The sequence below is a fragment of the Saccostrea cucullata genome, unplaced genomic scaffold (assembly GCF_032062105.1).
Source record: "Saccostrea cucullata isolate Sc308-1 unplaced genomic scaffold, CSIRO_AGI_Scuc_v1 ctg641, whole genome shotgun sequence".
In the NCBI taxonomy this organism is placed as follows: Eukaryota; Metazoa; Mollusca; class Bivalvia; order Ostreida; family Ostreidae; genus Saccostrea; species Saccostrea cuccullata.
In genome coordinates this window covers 141,134-160,338 of record NW_026919593.1, presented here as the reverse complement: position 1 = coordinate 160,338, position 19,205 = coordinate 141,134, and the positions used below count along the sequence as shown (strand labels likewise).

The 19,205-nt window shown below is 34.9% G+C and overlaps 2 protein-coding genes across 2 annotated transcripts in view; one reads left to right on the top strand and one right to left on the bottom strand.

Moving 5' to 3' along the window:
- The first annotated feature begins 510 nt into the window (after positions 1 to 510).
- On the top strand, positions 511 to 1,677 carry LOC134233977 (von Willebrand factor C domain-containing protein 2-like). The gene is made up of 2 exons (XM_062716033.1): positions 511 to 810; positions 1,481 to 1,677. Exons 1-2 carry the CDS (start codon positions 540 to 542, stop codon positions 1,624 to 1,626), a joined length of 417 nt encoding a protein of 138 aa, XP_062572017.1. The 5' UTR covers positions 511 to 539; the 3' UTR covers positions 1,627 to 1,677.
- A 4,474-nt stretch (positions 1,678 to 6,151) lies between these two features.
- Positions 6,152 to 19,205, bottom strand: part of LOC134233967 (N-acetylneuraminate lyase-like) — a 28,877-nt gene continuing 15,823 nt past the window's right edge. The window contains exons 7-9 of the mRNA XM_062716022.1: positions 18,078 to 18,217; positions 13,621 to 13,792; positions 6,152 to 6,427 (exon numbers count right to left, since the gene is read on the bottom strand). Of these exons, the coding sequence (XP_062572006.1) occupies positions 6,252 to 6,427; positions 13,621 to 13,792; positions 18,078 to 18,217 (488 nt within the window). The 3' untranslated portion in view covers positions 6,152 to 6,251. The remainder of the gene's footprint in view (positions 6,428 to 13,620; positions 13,793 to 18,077; positions 18,218 to 19,205) is intronic.

Genomic DNA, 19,205 nt, shown 5'->3' with positions numbered 1-19,205 from the left:
TTGTACTGTAAGGCCATCTGGACTCTTGTTTTTTTCTTCTCTCTTTATTGTTTGGTTTAAACATGTAATTCGAGAGAGATATGTATACAACTTTTAAACAATAACCAAATAAATTTTTAAAAAATGTTTTATATTTCAGATATATTCAATATTTCAGATATATTCAAAGGCGGATCCAGGGCCGGCGCCCTCCACGTTTGAAATTTTTTATGTAAAATTTATGTGTCCATTAGCCTAAAATCAAGGAAAAACATCTCTTATTTGTAAGAACTTGTCAGCCCCGGACCCCCAAAAAGGACCTTGCCATAGACCCTTGGGGGCTTCAGTTAGTCTCCAGACCCCTCTGCCTTCTACTGCGCCCCCCCCCCCCCGTTACGAAATTCCTGGATCCGCCACTGATATTTTAATAAATTTAATGGGACTACTGAAATGTCAGACCTGTGACTGGTGTTTGTAAAAGGTTAAAGAAAATTCTTCGTGATATAAGAAAGATAAGATAATAAAAAATTCTTTTCTAGACCAACCCTGACAGAAGAAAGATGGCACATCTAGTGACACTCTCCATTGGTCTTCTCGTAACAGCTTTTCTGGTCGTCGAGAGTCGGGATTCCCCCGTCCTTTTTACTCCTCCCCCAGGCTGTCTATACCAGGGGAAGTGGTACCATGTTGGTTCTTTTCAACATTCCCCGTGTGAACCTTGCCAATGCACTTCCTCAGGACAAGCATATTGTGCCATTGTAGATTGCTTTTTTGATGGTTGTGTGGACGCTGTTCATGATCCAAACAAATGCTGCCCGGTGTGTCCAAACGGTTAGTTTACTTTTATTGATTTTAAAAAGAATTCTATGGTTGGTTTAATGACAGTTTTGTCAAAAATAAAATTTTATAAATGCGAAAACAGTAAAATTAAACCCCAAATCAGTTGTAAGTATACAGTGATTTTTGTTTATAGCACATATCACATGTCTGCTTTCGTTATGTTGTAATTGAAATAAATAGTTAAAATCTTGTGGACCCCCCCCCTTTCCACATTGATTTAAAAGTATTAAAAGCTGGAAATTTCTAAAAATGTTTTATTATTTGAAAGACTCATCAATATGCCTTTCTGTGCGAACAGAAAGTACAATTGACGTTTATATTTGACCATGAACGGTATGATAAAAATATATCAGATAAGAAGCAAAAATTATTTAAACGAGGCCTTCTTCCGGTTTTTTTTTTCAAAAATTCTGATTTCTATTTAATGCACTAGTATTTGAATTCTTCCGTATATGGTCGATCTAAACGTGAAAAAAAGTACAGTCTGCTGGCATAAAGCATAATATGGGTGTGATTGACGACGAACTTGCGTATTTATATAGATAAAAAAAATAGTTTTTTTTTCACATTGGGAATATCCCTGTAGTACTAATGTGCCTCAAAAGGCATTAAATGTTCACTATAAAATATTTCCAAGAATTTTAATCCTTTTTTTCTCTAGGTCGAAACTGCAAGGCTCCTGACGGTACTATTATAAAGCATGGCGATACCTACAACACCCCTACAATGTCCTGTCAGTGCTCGTCATTCGGAACACTGGCTCAGTGTGCCTCATTGGCTCAACCAAATGAAATAGTTGCCAGCTAAACTGTAAATGTAATTGATTTTTTTCAATTAAATCTTCCGATTTTGCATTTTTTAAAAAAATAAATAATTTAAATTACATTTTGGATTCTTAATTCTTTTACTAATTTACAGCTACAAAGAACAAGGTTTGTTTATCAAAAAAAAAAACGACCCCTCGTCAAAATTAAATAATAATCTTCTCGAGTCTTTCAGAGAGTGTTCATTTTCATGAAATTATCAATATATGCTTGTACAAATGCTTTGTTAATGTTTTATATAATTGCAAAGGTTGCATTATATACTATAACTTCGCGATATTTTGACGTTGCTTTTTGCGACGACATGAACAAGAATGGGATGTGTTATTTTAAAATAAATCCAGCTAACATGTATATTTCATTATGTATCGTGCCATCATATGTTTCTGATAGTCATATGTTTCCGATAGTCTATTTTCGTCGCGCGAGTTTTCCCTAAAATAACGTCATATTTCTAATTACTAAGGACACCTGAGGTAGGGAATCTCGCAACATCAATATAAGCAAAAGATAAAAAATATGCTGCGTGAAAAGGTAAATATCATAAAAACAATGCAATCAGTGATAAAAATACTCATTTTTCTTATAACCATAATTTGTAGTTATCAAAATCGTCTGAAAACCCTTTTGATTCTCACTGCATTTACCGACGCTCATCATCTGATAAATTGCACTTCCGGTGACGTATTTTAGTATTTAAATTAACCATGTGACTCTATTAGTTTTTCCATGTATGGAAGCCTTAACCCGTCATAAAATTAGCTGATTCTTGTGAATAACGTCACTTTTTGTAATATTTTAGGCAGTAACAAATAAAACAAAGCGTTGTTATTCCCCATCTGCACTTATCAGGGCTATCAGTTAGTGAATCAAGATGGAGTCCCTATGTTTAAACAATATTTTTTTTTTAAATCATGCAACACATTATCTTCTAAAACTGCAAAAACTGTAAGAAAACCACTGAAAAATTAAACAGAAACCATAAAGAACAAGAAGTTTATCACATCATAGTCTCAACAACCTGGACCATATCTTTCATCAACCTTATATTGATTCACTCAACATTTAAGTTGATTATATTTAAAACTCAGATTAGGAAGAAAAAGAATGGCAGATGTGTGAAAATGAGAAGGGTTGCGTCTGTAAGAATTATTTGCATATGAGTGAAAATTAGAAGTGTTGAGTCTGTAAGAATTTGTGTGTAAACTCAAGAAATTTGTATGATTTTTTTCAAATGGGTTCAATGCGAGTCATTTGGACCTTGGGTTCATCTCCAGTACTGTTCACCTGGCTATATGTACTGTCAGGGAAATCATGCCCTTTTTAGATTGTCCATGCTGTGAATAAATGACATCTAGAAAATATAATTGCAATTAAATAACATCATTTTATTTAGAAAATGTTGTACTCATATGATGACACTTTATGCCAATTTATTATCTGGATTTTTAATGCATAAATATTAGGGTTAAAAATTAAATATATTTAATATATTTTTGACTAAACTTTTCATTTTGATTATTGCCCTAGCTGTTCACCCTAATGTTAAAGAACTTTATCGGAAACACCATGAAACATATACGTTTATTAAATCTTTTATTTATAGCTAGAAAGTATATTGTATTGTATTGGTGTACATTTTTAATAGCATTCCATTATTTCTATATTTAAAAATTAATGAAATTTTCACAGAATCCTGCTTTTAAGTATAGTATCAGTGAAATTAAATTTGACCGTTCTATATTAAGCACCAGGTCAAGGTCTTCTTCTCTTGACATTAAGATAAAAAATAACTGTTGCCAATCCTTGATACTGACTGGATATAAAAGCTTAATGATTGTTCTTTTTGTATAAAAACATATTAATGTCGTGTCTATAGCATGCTATTACCAAATTTACATAAATAATCTAACTTAACTGGATACTGGCTACATTTTCTCTGAATTTTTTAGGATATATTAGTTATTTTCATATGCTTTATATTTAACTTTTTCTTATTTTCACATATAATAAAGTAGTCTTATAAATGTACAAAATGAGAGAAAAACAAAAAGTTTTGAGAAGAGAAAAAATAATTTTTATGGATTTTTGATCCTGCACTTTGATAGGAAGTGTTGGCTAACAAAGTTCTAGTTTGTTTGAAAAATCATATTTATTTGATATATTTGAGAGTTTACATAAGCATTATTAATTTAACTTACATTTGAAAATTTATCCAAGTCCTCAATTGTGTAAAAAATATAACTAAATTCATTGTTCTATTACAATTTTGAGAGACAGAAAAGAAGATATTTTCATACGCCACCATTCCGCCGGGTGTAAATAAAACGTGACGTCACAATGCATAGTTTTTTCTATTTAAATTTGTACAATTGTGATAAGCAAAGAAAAATATGTCTTTTGAACACACCTCTATATAGCATTGTATAAGCAAATATACTTGGAATGTTTCATCTAGTCAGAAACCAGAGAAGAATCCTACCTTAATGCAATGCATAGGGTTAAAAATCAAAAGAGTTTGAAAATCTTTGACTAAACTTGAAAATAATTAGAACCGCGGTTAATGTTAGACTATCGGAAACCCATGACGCCAGGATACGTTTATTAAATCTCATTTTCGTAAACGTATATTGTACTGTATTGGTGTACATATGATAGCATTTATTATTACTAATTTGGTTTTGCTATCCTGCTTTTAAAAAAATCCCATTTTTAAAGATTTCTTCTTCTTCTTCTTCTTCTCTCTCTCTCTCACTATATATATATATTCTATGTGAAACTTTGATCCGTCATTGTACCCCCAGGAGTTTCGATTTGAACAAACTTGAATGTACATCACCTGCGGATGCTTCCATATAAATATCACCAATCATGGCTTTTAAGATTTCTTTTTATATATCCATATATGTAAAACTTTGAACCCACATTATAGCCCCACCCTTCCCCGGTGGTCATGAATTGAATCTACACCACTTAAGGATGCTTCCATATCGGTAAGACCAAACATAGCTTTGTAGCACAGGCCTTTGGATCGCTTAAAAAAATGTGTGTGTAAAAAAATAATAAAGGTATGGATCGAACTCTTACACTGGGTACGCAATTTCGCTAAAAAGTATTTTTCAATCAAATGCTCTACAGTTCTAATTTCTATTTAAATCTATTCATAGATAAACAAACTTCATTTCTGCCAAAGCTCATTCCGCAATTCCATATACTTCTCGAGATATTCTAAAATTAATTTCAAAAATGACCTATTTTTTTCCTCGACATTAGCTTGGGCCCCTGGTCATTCACATGTAAACAGACGGTGTTTGAAGTGCAGCGAAGAATTGTATAGTATTTGCAAAATCTCTCAACATTTTAAAGTTCGTTTTTTACTCCAGATTGTAAGGTTAAGTCCGTAATAATTCCTTTCGCGAAAAATTAATCTGAAAACGTCTATGCCGCCTTGTTGATAATGAATGTAAAAGAAGCTACGGTTGAACAATTTTTTCCCGGAATGTATAATATACCTTCCGATTTTAAAAACAATTAGACCGCTAAAATGTTGTTCGTGACTTAGTAAGATCATCATTATGATCAGTTAGAGAAAACCTTGAAAAGCTCAAATGCAAAAGGGCAAATATTCATTGAGAATAGAATAAATTTCGGGGAAAATTTGTCTCGTCGTTCCCGCTTAACAATTAGTGTAGCTCTCTAAAGGCCCGAGCTGATGTCGAGTAAAAAAATTAAAGTCAATTTTGGAATTGATTTCAGAATATATCGAGAAGTACAAGGAATTACGGAATGAACTTTAGTAGTAATAAAGATTGTTTATATATGAATAGATATGGATATAAAGTGAAATTGTAAAGCATTTGATTTATAAGAATTTTATTGGCGAAAGTATGTACCTTATGAAAAGATTTCCATACCTTTATTTTTTTTAACCCCTTATTCTTTTTCTAACCGATCGAAAGGCCTGTGCTTTGTAGTACTCGAGAAGATGATTTTTAGAGATTTTTCCTTTATATTTGTATTTTCCTATGTAAAACTTGGATCAATCACTGTGGCCCTATCTCCGGGGATCATGATTTGAAAAAAAAACAAACAAACTTGAATCTACTCTACCTGAGGAAGATTCTACATGAGTTGCATCTCTCTTGCCCCCATGGTTCTTGAGAAGATTCCACATGAGTTGCATCTTTCCTGGCCCAGTGGTTCTTGAGAAGATTTTTTAAATGTCAATATAGTTTCACTCATTTGTAATCTCCCCTTGGAAAAGGGCGTAGCCCTTCATGTGAAAAACCTGAATCCCCTTCACCCTAACATAATTTGTGTCAAGTTTGATTGAAACTGGCCCAGTAGTTCTGGGGAGATGAAATTGTGAAAAGTTTACAACGACAACGGACATATTCTGATCTTTTCTAGAACAGCTCACTTGACCCTTTGGCTCAGGTAAGCTAAAATAATGTTGCATGACATTTTTTTTTTAAAAGCCCTCCTTAAGAATAAGGGTATTTCTGTTCTTAACATTTATTTTTTATTATAGATGTCGACTGACGCGCAAGCTTTTGTTTAAGTCAGCAGAATGATTCAGGTGACAAGATTTTTAGAAAAAAAAAATTGCTACAAGGAAAGAGCTGGATTCCAGTCTTTGAATCCTAGTTTATCAACGTCATTTAGGAATTCTGCGGTTTCATCAACAGACATAGCCCTCATTGGTTGGCGAGGAGGTCCAAGATCCAAACCGACAAGTGTCATAAACGGTTTCACAGCTGCCACATTACCCCCAAGCTGGTGACCTTGAAATGAAAAATAAAGATATAAACGCCAGAGAAAGCCTGTTGTTCATCACTATTTGTGACATGAATATTCCATTCCTGACTCGTAAATAGAAATACGCCATTTTTGATATCATTATCTACGATACATCAACACCAAGGTATACTATTTGCTTTCGTTACACTTGATTGCCGTATTGTCAATGATATCGACGTGGAATGGCGATCCGTGTTCTGCTGGTTATCTTACATCACCTTTGATTACATTTTATAGCAGTTACGCATATTTGTGTTTGTTTGTACACTGCACAACTGTTGTAAGTATCTTGGGTATCTTATTTTTCTACATTGGAAGTACAGTTTTTTTGGTCCCTACTGATTATTGAATAGCATATGTACACCGGTGACAATTCATTACACAGAACAGTGATAAATTGACCTGCTCTAATTTAAGGGGGCTGCAGATATAGCAGGAGCTGGAACAAATATGGCGGACAAATTCTTTTTACGAATCGTGTTCAGCTTTAATTGATATGACGTCGTCGATATACCTTAAATGTCGAGTTGAAGGCCACGGCAAGTGTTTTTGTTATCTTTTTGGACAAAATCGGCTTCATATATAAATACAAAATAGGTTTGCTAATAACGGCGCGCAATTGGCACCCATAGGAATCCCAATAATTTGTTGAAAGATGTGTTTTTGATGAATGGGGATATTGCAGGAAAAACTACACATTCATTTCATTTAATCAGGGAAACACATGTTCAGAGAAATGACTACTAGAATTATACTTGTAATTGATTTGTACTGCACGTTAAAAGTTTGCGGTTTTTATCGAACACACAGATTGATTGATATGGAAACATTTAATGAGATACTATTAAATAATGGGCAGCACAAACTTGGTCCAAGAAAGAGGAAAAAAGAGAATACATGGAAATCAGTAGAGCGACGTAGTGAAAAGAAAATCTTGTACATTAAATCAAAGAGACAAAAAGATCAGCTCAAAGCAGAATATCGGACTATAGACAAAGAAGGAACGAAAAATGCAAGAGCAGACTTGAAGGCATACACTAAACAAGAGGCCCACGGGCCTTATAGGTCACCTGAGTATCATGTAACTACTTTCCAACAATTGAATTTAGTTTGTGTTCTAAACCAGAGGCCATGAAAATCACGATTTTGAAAGAGGTACTATTGCTTATCATAATTATACACTTAGCAATGCTTAAGTTAACAACCATAAGTAGATCAGAGTAACTAAGGACTTCCATTCTAAACCATGCAATTGTGCACCCCACCCCACCCCACAGGAACCACAGACCCTGGGGCCATATATTTCAAAATTTTATCATCATAAATGTTATTTCATCAAATATGGTTGATTAATACTAATGAGTTTATTTCAAAGCATTTATTTATTTTCAGACTATTTACCCCCCCCCCCCGAACCCCTGAGGGGGCAGACCATTTTGAAGCACCTTTCCTCATCATAAATATATATATATATATATATATACTTAGCATATAATACCCAGGAGCAAAGGAAAAGATTTTCAAAAAAATGTAATGTAGAGCTAGCCAAAATTAAAATATTTGAAGTAAAACAAACAGCTTTTTTTTTTAAAAATAATGCATTTTCAGATATATATAGCCCCAAACCCTCTATCAAAATTTGGAAGAGACATCAAAACACTTAGTTAGTTTATTTAATATCCAGGAGCAGAGAAGAAGATAAATTTTTCAGTCATCAGAAATTCACAAATTTGAAAGAGGCACTCTTGTTCATCATAACTATGTAAAGATATAATACTCCAGACAAGAAAAGGAAATGCCTATATCAAAAGAAACACCAGAACCCCTGATATACACAAATTTGAAAGAATCACAACTATGTACTTAGCTAGTTTATTTAATACCCCAGAGAAGAAGAACATTTTGAGGATTCAGTGTTCAATATAAATGATACAGGAAATGGGGCCAAGTTCTTTTGATAACACCAGCCATAAACACATTGCATATTTATTTAATACCCAGGAGCAGAGAAGATTTTTAAAGAAATAATGCATTTTCACTATTTAACCTATTTAGCCCCGTATAGAAGAGAATGAAAAAGGCAATAGGGAAATTAAAAAGTGGAAAGGCTGCTGGCATTTTTGTTTCCCTTTACCATAGATGCTGTAAAAATTTGCAGAGCTCCTGTTAACACACGGCCGAAGAATTTCACCTGGACACCTGCAAACAGCTTTTAAACAAGATATACAAACCCTCTATCAAATCATCAAAACACTAGACAATCATATTCTACAGAACATATGGGAGTAAGAAGAGACACCAACAGATCTTATCGTAAAGCTTCCAAAAAAGAAGACCTTTCCAACTACAACAACTATAGAGGAAAAATGCTGCCCTCGGTATTCAAGTGCTAAGCAGAGTTACATTGAACAGAATCACAGACATAGCAGATGCTCTACTGTGGAAAGAACAGGCAGGTTTTCCAAAGGGATTCCTCTAATAGGTTTGATCCACTGATAACTCTGGCATTTATATCAGTATACAGCATCTTAATGATCGAGATGATTTCATCTGGAATATTCCAATATTCCATAATGATTGAGGATTAAAGTTGATGTGAAATGGAGAGTCCCATTCATTGATCTGCTCTAATATTAGTCTGAGAATGAATCTGATCTGATCATGTGCCGATCAGATTCACTCTCAGACTAATATAAGAGCAGATCAATGAATGGAACTTCATTTCACGTCAACTTTAATCCTCAATCATTATATGGGATATTCCAAATAAAATCATCTTGTTCATTAAGATGCTGTATAAAGATATAAATGCCAGAGTTATTTATGGATCAAACGTATTAGAGAGTTCAAATTGAAGACTGTAGTAAAACAGGGATGTCTGCACTCCCCTCTTCTCTTCACATTCTGCACTGACTGGATCATACAAGAAACCACCAAGAATAAGCAGACGGGAATTTCTAGATTTGGCAGACGACATAGCGCTGCTACTAGTATCACACCGACATTGCGACATGCAAGAAAAAAAAACCAACCAACTAGCAGAAACAAGACTAAGAACATGAAGTTCAATACTAAATCAGACGAGCCCATCACCCTTAATAATGAAAAAATAGAAGAGATCACAGAATTTGTCTATCTAGAAAGCAAGATCACCACAGATGGGAACTCGAGGTAGATGTATTTGCTTGGATTTCTAAAGCCACAGGAGCGTATGTTGCACTAAGTAACATCAGGAGGTCAGCAAAGATCAACATCAATACCAAAATAGGGATCTTCAAAAGCAATGTGCGTGGGGTGCGTCCTCCTATATGGGGTTGAAGCATGGAAAGTAACAAAAACCATTTCAAACCAAGCTAGATTCCTTCCAGACACGTTGCCTTTACAGAATACTACGCATCTTCTGGCCTAATACAATCTAAAATGAAGAACTGTACAAAAAGACTAACACCACCCCTCTATCTCAAGTTATAAAGAAAAGAAGATGGTTGTGGATAGGACATATATATATGCACCCAACCTCCATTCTAAGGGTTGCATTGAGATTGACACCATCTGTCAAGAGAAAGAGAGGAAGACCAAAAGAAACATGAAGACCTGTGGAGAAAGATTGGAAAAACATCTGTACATAGGGATATATCCAGAAATGCCATGGACAGCCATTGGCCAGCATGGAAGTCTCTGGTGACGACCTTATGTGCTAACCAGCACGAAAAGGATTAAGTAAGTACGTCAGAAAGAGTTCTAGTGCTATTATGCAAAAGGTGCAACCAACAGCGGTTGATCTAAACCATGCAAGTCTGTGAACTGGACATAAAATACGAACATAAAAGCATCATATCTGGTCGGTTCTTCAATACAAATAGGCAAAATTTAATTTTAAAAACGTTTATATACTTGGGAAAAGTAACCCTCCCCCCCCAACAAAATAAATCAACTATTTACACCATTACACAATAAAGCAAAAAATGTTCTAGACCTTATCTTGACTAAAATAATCCAAATATATATATCGTTAAAAGTTGTATCTAAAGAAACTCCCTCCTTTGGTTCGTTTTTATTTGCTTGTTGTTTAACTTCGCTCTTTACAATTTCATTCATATGAAGACGCCATCATTTGCAGCTATGTGGAGAATCGCAAATTTTCTCCCATACCTCATACTTAAAGCCATAAAGGTGCGAGGGATTATTTTCGTGCCAACAACAACCGCGACATATGGGACCTCTGACGGTCTCATTGGAAGGACATCCACCTCCAACCCGTGTTGTATGTATCCACTGTAGAGCAGTCGCTCTAGCCACTGCGCCCCGCTTGACCTTTGGCTCGTAAATTAGTTTGTTAATAGCCCTTAAATGTTTTAAAATGAGTAAAAATGTTTTTTAATATTCAGAATTCATTTCAAGGAACCAACAGGCAAGTTAACGAAGTTATCTTAGGACTAACAAACGTATATATATATATATATATATATATATATATATATATATATATATATATATATATATATATATATATATATATATATAAGTATAATCTTAAAGTTACGACAGCTTTTGAAACATCTTAAGTCTATGTTATGCAAAAATGGCCGCATCCATGACGTTATTGCTGGCTTCACCAAATCGTCGTATCAGACGTGACAGAGTATTTAAGGATACGAGAAGAATTAGAGGGACTGATTACTAGTATGCCGGGACCGTTAACGACAGTGCTCAAATCAGTGGTCGACCTATCACTTGTACAAATTACAACTGTATATATAAGGCTATTTTAATATTTGACTGATAAATGATAATGCGCACTATTTCTCTTCATTTAAAAGAGGTATTTATTAGGTCACCTGAGTCACTCAGGTGACCTATTGCCATCCGTGTTTGTCTGTCGGCGTCCGTCGTTCGTCGTCCGTCGTGTGTTAACATTTGAACATTTTCAGCTTCTTCTCTGAAACCTTTAAACCAATTTCAACCAAATTTTGTATACAGCATCTGTGGGTGCAGGGGAACAAAAATTGTGAATTTCATGGTCCCTGCCCCCATGGGACTTGAGGGGTGGGGTCAAAACCACTAAAATTAATGCAATCTTTAAAAATCTTCTTCTTTACTCCTGGACATCAAGCAGCCAAACTGTTTGCATGATTGTAATCAGCAATGAGTCCTCTACCAAAATTGTGAAATTCATGGCCCTGGGGTCAGGAGTTCTAGTGCTAGGGCGGGGCTAAATAAGTATATAGTGAAAATGCATTATTTCTTTGAAAATCTTCTCTGCTCCTGGGTATTAAATAAACCAACTAAGTACATAGTTATGATGAGCAAGAGTGCCTCTACCAAAATTGTGAATTTTATGGCCCCAGGGTCAGGGGTTCTTGTTTTAGGGTGGGGCTCTAATGATTATATAGTGAAATGCATGAATTCTTTGAACATCTTATCCTTTGCTCCTGGTTAATATGCTAATGATCTGATTACATATTTAAGGCCAGGATTTATTTTATTTTCAGTTTTATAAACCCTCCGCTCAAGGTTTTGAATTTTCAGAAAGAAATACAACATTTTTTTCTTTCCGATGTCAAACTTGAATCGGGATCGAGATTTCAAATTTACGAACTCGCACTTCCACTTTTACGATGAAACCGCGGGTAAATAAAGCTAGGTGACAGGTCTGAGAAGATAGCTTGGTTTAGTGTAAAATTCATCGATAAGAGTGCCATTCAAAACGATTCACCCGTTCAAAGGACAAATAAAATGCTGACGACTTTGTTGCACAATGACATGCTGGTGAGATAATTATGTATTCGTTTCAAAAGTATCTGTCTGTAAATTATTTTCCTCCCCCGGGTTTTAAACTGCCCGTGGTAGCTATTGCATATTGCCAGCTACAGTGTTTAGGTCTTTGTTGTAGCTTACAGTATCATTCTTCACTGCTTATGCATCAGATGTAATGAATAAAACTATGGGAGAAGTTGAGTCCATTTGAGGAAGAAATAAACAATAACCTGAAGAAATAAAAAAAAAAATTAACAATTAAAAGGCAAGAATATACAGATATATACAGGCATTTAGTATCATTTGTATCAGCCAGAAAAATTATTTCACACTTAATTGAAAAAATGTTCACCCTGTCTGTTTTATGATAGGAATTATAATTTTAGGCATCAAGTAAATTTTAGAACAATGTCTACACATTCACCTAACACATATTAAAAAAATGAAGATATATTGAAAGACTTTTAAAGAATTGATTTTTTAAAATATATTTTGATCAACATCACAAAATTTATATAACTGGCCCAAAATGGCAGATGATGAAATAAGCAATTAAATGTTCTACTTTCCTATTTGAAAGCATTATGTGTCCAGTGGTAAGGAGCCTATTAGGATAGCATAAAAAAAGAATGTACAAATGTTAATAATTGATTTATCAAAAATTTTATTTATTTCCTTCTCCTTCGGGACTTTTTTATTCTCATGTTCATAACTAAACCTGAACATAAAAAAATTCTGGCCTTATAACGAAGAAAGGGGCCTCTTTCAAAATAGATAATTTCAGGGCTGCTGGGTCAGGGGTACCAGGGGGTACTTTGACTAAAAATAAATTAATGCTTTGAAATCTGCCCATTGATAAGCAATGGTGCCTCTTTCAAAATTTGTGAATTTCATGGTTTTTGGATTAAAACACGAACCAAATACAATCGCTGGAAAGTTGTTACATGATACTCAGGTGACCTATAAGGCCCGTGGGCCTCTTGTTTCTATACCCAACACCCCCTCCCCCAACAGCTAGGTAAAAATTCATGGATATTACAGTTATACATATACTGCATAAATTTTTCACATAACAGGGACGTAGCATCGATTTTTGGAGGGGGAGTCGTAGAAAAAGTATCCAACTTACATTATAAAAAAACTTGATAAACGATAAAGAAAAAAAAAATTCTAGCTCTAAAATACTATTTCGTGCTGGGGAGGAGGGGCGGTATCACGGCAGAAAAACTGCACTTAAGTTTGCCATGGGCACATAACGAATCAAACATGGCTATGTATAGCCTGTGTTTGAAGCTTGTGTAAATGGTTTTCAGAATCGACAGCATATTTATATGTTCTACATTAAGTTTTCAGTTATTTATTTAATACGTATAAAATGAATACAGAACATGTAAAAAGATATCATATCAAATAAAAGTACCATATTTAACCATAATCCGTAGAACCTTTTGTGCGCGAATTTGTTCTGCCCGAGCATTCTGCATCTCTCCATTTCTAACATACTGAACAAGTCTGTGGAACAGCTGAGGCATGAAGTTGTATAGAGTACCAACTGCACCGTGTGCTCCCATAACCATGTTTGCCATTAGTTGCTGACAAATATTAAACAAAACAAGATGTGTTTGTAATACACTGATGCTCCCGTATGGCAACATAGCGAAGATTTAACTTCAATTAAATGCAAATTTAATATATTGGTACCTAAAGTAGGATATTTTCTCTGGAAATACAATTCTGAAATATGAACGTAGATCAAGGTTCAAGTTTTTAATAAGTACGGACATCTCAAAGGTCAAGGTCAAGGTAATCGATACTCAATGAAAGGTCTTGCCACAAAGAATACATATGTGATGTATGGAAGCCCTAGCACTAACCGTATAAAAGTTCTTGATATCAAATGAAAGGTCTTGTCACAGGGATTAAATATGAAAAGTATGAAAGCACTAGCCCTAACCCTTTAAAAGTTATGGTCAAGGTTTGTTTTTTAAAAGTTATTCAAACCCCAAAGTCTAAGGGTCAAAGTTTTTGGTATCCAATGAAGGGTCTTCTAACAAGGATTAAATATGTGAAGTATAAGTAAAAATTTTGATCTTCCATTGTGGTCAAAAACCCAACCCTTGCGGATTATGATTTTAACAAATTTAAGTCTATACCACCTAAGGATGTTTACAAAGGAGTTTCTTCTTATCTGGTACATTTTTTGAAGAGGATTTTTAAAATTAACATGCCATTTATTTTTTTACTAATACTGTATGAAGAAGGCGACCCTTCATTTGAAGAAGCCTTAATCATTTTTACCTATGGATAATTTTGGCAAGTTTAGTAGAAACTGGCCCAGCGGTTCTTGAAAGGAACTCGACAATGTGAAAAAATTACAATTGTGGACTTAAGTGTTAGTTAATATGTGCTTCTAATACAAGAACTCATAGCAAGTGGTAGCGACCGCTATCTCTTCTTTGTTATCGGTCAATATTACTCTGAGGAGCGCTGACTTTTTCACTTGACGGTTTACTTATACACAGTACGGAGGGTCTTTTACAATATAAATACAATTTATTTTCAGCTCAACCATTTAAAGAAACGAAAATAAAACTACAACAACCCTACCCTCAACTCCCGGTGTAACGTTGACTTTTGACCCGGGTTTAAAATTAACCCAGGGTGTCATTTTTCAACGTTGAATACTGAGACCAAAGGTGTTGAATTTAGACCCTTGTCCCTCGAAAAACTGACCCGGGTCGTGGAATTTTGATCATGAGACCGGTTTTTAATTCAACAGCATAAAAAAATAATATTCATCACTTGCTTTTCACAACTGTGAATTAATCTATAGGCGTCGGGAACGGGGGGGGGGGGGGAGTTTACTTCTTCGCAAAGATAGACATAGGCATTGAACAAAGTGAAACTGGTTTAGCCTCCCTTTCAACAGGCACGTTACAGTGTACTCAAAGAAAGAAGAGTAAGTGGTAGTTTTTGAAAAAAAAAAAATTGGGTCCTACCTCCCCCCCCCCCCCATAGGATTTTCGGGTTTGGACTACTAGTTTGGACAATGGACAAATAGTTTAACGTATGATGCATGTACGTTTTAATGCTTATTTAGTTATGCACAACACTAATATCTTACAATGCCCAACTTGAAAAAACGGATTTTTTTCAAAATAAAAGGTTAGGTGATCTTTTTTACGCATAATTAATCAAATAGATCAAGCATGAACCCCACAATACTTAGTTATTTTGTACAGTAGAAAATGGAAAAGGGGGGGGGGGCGGTGATCTCCCCTTTTTTGATTAGTACCATATATATTTGAAGAATGTGTTTTTTTGTATTTGTGAATGGGCTGTTTTCTTCATTTTTGGACTTTCAGCGTTATTTAATTTTTGTAATAAAGTAGCCAAAATATAACATTGCCCCCCCCCCCCCCCCCCCCCGAATCAGGGAAACACAGGATAGTTTGTGAGGAATTTCTGAAACGGCCCTTCCATCCAAGAGAAACATGGTTCGGTTTTCAACATTGGATAGTTTCCCTTTCCCTTTTTTGTTTCCTTTGTTTATGGTTTTTTCTCACAATATTTCAGAGGGTTTTGACCTACTCTACAACCCTTGGCGGATTTGGCTGAAAATTTTAGAACTCGCGCAAACGAATTTGATTGGCTGCGAAGTCTCAGTCTACGCACGGTTTTTACTAATCGACGATTTTCGGCTGAATTAAAGTCTGTTAGTGTTTTATACAAAAGAAGAGTTATTTACAAGGGATGATAGGACGTGATATATGCTAAGAAAAAACAAGGGAGTAATTTATTTGAATTTTTTTTCTTTTGATTATACATGTATATGTTTTCAAGAATTATTCAAAGGACCACTTAAGTCCGTGTTCCGCATTTTAGGTGGATAAATTTAAGCCAATCAAATGTCACGGCTCATCGATAATAATTGATACAGCAGCATGTAGAAAGTGTTGTCAAACTCTTGATAAAAAATCCATGAAGAACGATATTTTCTACCACTTTTGAGGTGTGCCCACAGCTGTATGAGGTTGTTGGGTTATATTCCACATCAAATTGCATGGAGGTCGCCATATTGTTTCAAACGTCATATTGATTTACGTATGTTACAGCGATTTTCTTTTGACAAATATTAAAGAGCTTCAAGGGACTTAACTCAATTACGGCGATAGGTGGCGCAATTAAAGTTCCCGTTTGATAGGACTAAATCTGCTTAGGGTTGTAGAGTAGATTTCGGATCGGAAACCCTTGGCTAGCGAAGATGAGTCTGAGGATGCTTTTATATTTTTATGAACACTCATGCCTTTGCTGTTCTTGAGAAGAATTTTAAAGATTCTTCCTATGTATTCATGTGTAAAACTTTGAAAGCCAACTGTTGTCCTACCTACCCCCCTCCACGCCCGGGGTCATGATTTGAACACACCTGAATCCTCACTACCTTACGATGATTTATATTTTCTAACTCAGTGGTTCTTGAAAATTAAGATTGATTAATTGTATGTTGTTTAACGTCCCTCTCGAGAAATTTGGTCTCTATTTTCAATGGAGAAAAAACACCCTCGGTTCAATATTCAAAGTTGAAAAATGAACCTCGGGTAATTTTGAACTCGGATCAATATTCAACATTACAACGGCCTTTACATGTTCGTGCTCCAAACACTCTTCTTATGACCGCCAGAAAGGTGTTCGTATCCATTATCAATTATGTACCTCCGTACATGATACAGGTTTAAATGTAAAAGTAAGTCGTCAACTGTAAAAGTCAATGCTTCTCGTAAAAGTCCAAAAGTTGCATTACGTTAATGGTAATCTAACAATTAGACTCTGATAAACGTGATAACTTTAACTTTTTTATCGTCAACTTCCCGAACTTATGCAGCAATGTACCTTCATCACCTGAATACGAGGTATATATCCCTCAGTTGATTCAATACGCAAGAAAATGCTCTACGTATTAACATTTATTAAACGGGGTAAGTTATTGACAAACAAGTTGATGACATCTGATACCACTTTTCATTTTTTGGATTTCCGCATTTCCTCTGCTCCAATTTTGTATTATGTATTAATGGACATTAAATTAAAGCTTGAACACTGTTTGTTATCTCCATAGATTACAATTTTAAACTCAAATATTGGAAAAAATATTCTTAAGTGGTGTTTATAGTGATTGATTGATTGATTGATTGTATACTGTTTAACGTCCCTCTCCAGAATATTTCACTGATATGGAGACGTCACCATTGCCGGTGAAGGGCTGCAAATTTAGGCCTATGCTCGGCACTTACGGCCTTTGAGCAGGGAGGGATCTTTATCGTGCCACACCTGCTGTGACACGGGGCCTCGGTTTATACGGTCTCATCCGAAGGACCGCCCCATTTAGTCGCCTTTTACGACAAGCAAGGGGGTACTGAGGACCTGTTCTTGCTCGGATCCCCACGGGAAGTGTTTGTAGTGATGTTAAGAGTCTATTACATAAATAATTATTTGACAAAAATGGATTATAAAGTGACTTGTTGAAGTGAAGTTTTACATGTGTTGATACACGTACAGTTTTTTTTTTTAATCAGAACACGATGTTAGTTACGCGTACATGTACTTGTAAAATCACTTCTAGGTTTACAAGTACACATCAAATGCTTTAGCCTCTCCAATATCACAAAAGAACGAATAGCTTTCAGCAAATAATTTTTTTTATACTTCATGTCATTTTTTTTTTCTGTATGACCAATGCCCAATTATTTTCGCATGTTGTCATAAGAATTTATTTTCTGATGAAAATCCCGACAACACCTACGCCCGGGACAAAGACGTTGCCATTGAGTACCACTTTACTTTCACAGGATTAACAAAAATGAAATGGATTTAACCTACCTCATCACAACCACAGAGGATGTTAAATTTTCCAGCAAATAAACAACCGATCATATCTCCAAGATCCTTTGATGCAAACTTTAGGCCAACCAAATTTGGTATTTTTTTCTTTGCCATGATCAAGAAATCTTCCATTTTCACTAGAAAAAACATATGTTTAACTATTAAATCTTTCTACATATCCAAAGTAAGTTGCATTATATATGGAAGAAACTATTCATAATTAAATATTATAAATGTATTGCACGTAAATTATTACTACGTATAAAGTATAAAGATAATTGAATCTTGACCACTCTGCTCTCCATATATCTTCACTGTGGTCATCTCAGTCATTCTATTAGCTCACCGGAGTCGAAGGCCAATTTAACCAAACTTGACACAGAGTATCCATTGGTTAAGGTGGTTCAAGTTTGTTCAAATGAAGGGCCACGCCATCACTAAAGAGAAGATAACTCAGAAATCGAGAAAATTGGTGCATGGTACAAAAAGTCTTTTCCTCAAGAACCACTGCGATAGGAGAGATACAACTTAAAGGAAAACATCATCAGGTAGTGTAGATTCAAATTTATTCGAATTCTGACACCCGTGGTAGGGCGGGCACCTAACAAAAATACTATAGCTAACTATAGTAAATCAAAGTATAATTTATCACTATAGTAAATCGAAGTTTTTATTAAGTGTACAACTATTGTAAATCAAACAATAGGCCCAGGGACCACATCGCTCACCTGAGAAAATCGGCCAGGAAAAAGCACAAATCAGATCAGAACTGTTTACTGAAAAGGGGGGGGGGCTTGAATTTTAATACTACTTGAGAATTCCTTCATATTACTACAGCATATGACTTTGCTGTTCTTGATAAAAAGATTTTTAAAAACATCTTCCTATATATCTCTTTGTAATAATTTGAATTTGATTCTCCATTGTTTCACTCCCTACCCCCAAAGGGCAATGATTTGAACAAATTTAAATCCAATACATGAGGATGCTTACATGTCAATATGACTAAACATAGCTTTTCTGTTCTTGGCATTTTTCCCTTTATTTTCTATGTAAACTTTGATCCACCATTGTGACCCCACCCTACCCTTGGGGGTTATGATTTGAACAAATTTCATTCTATAC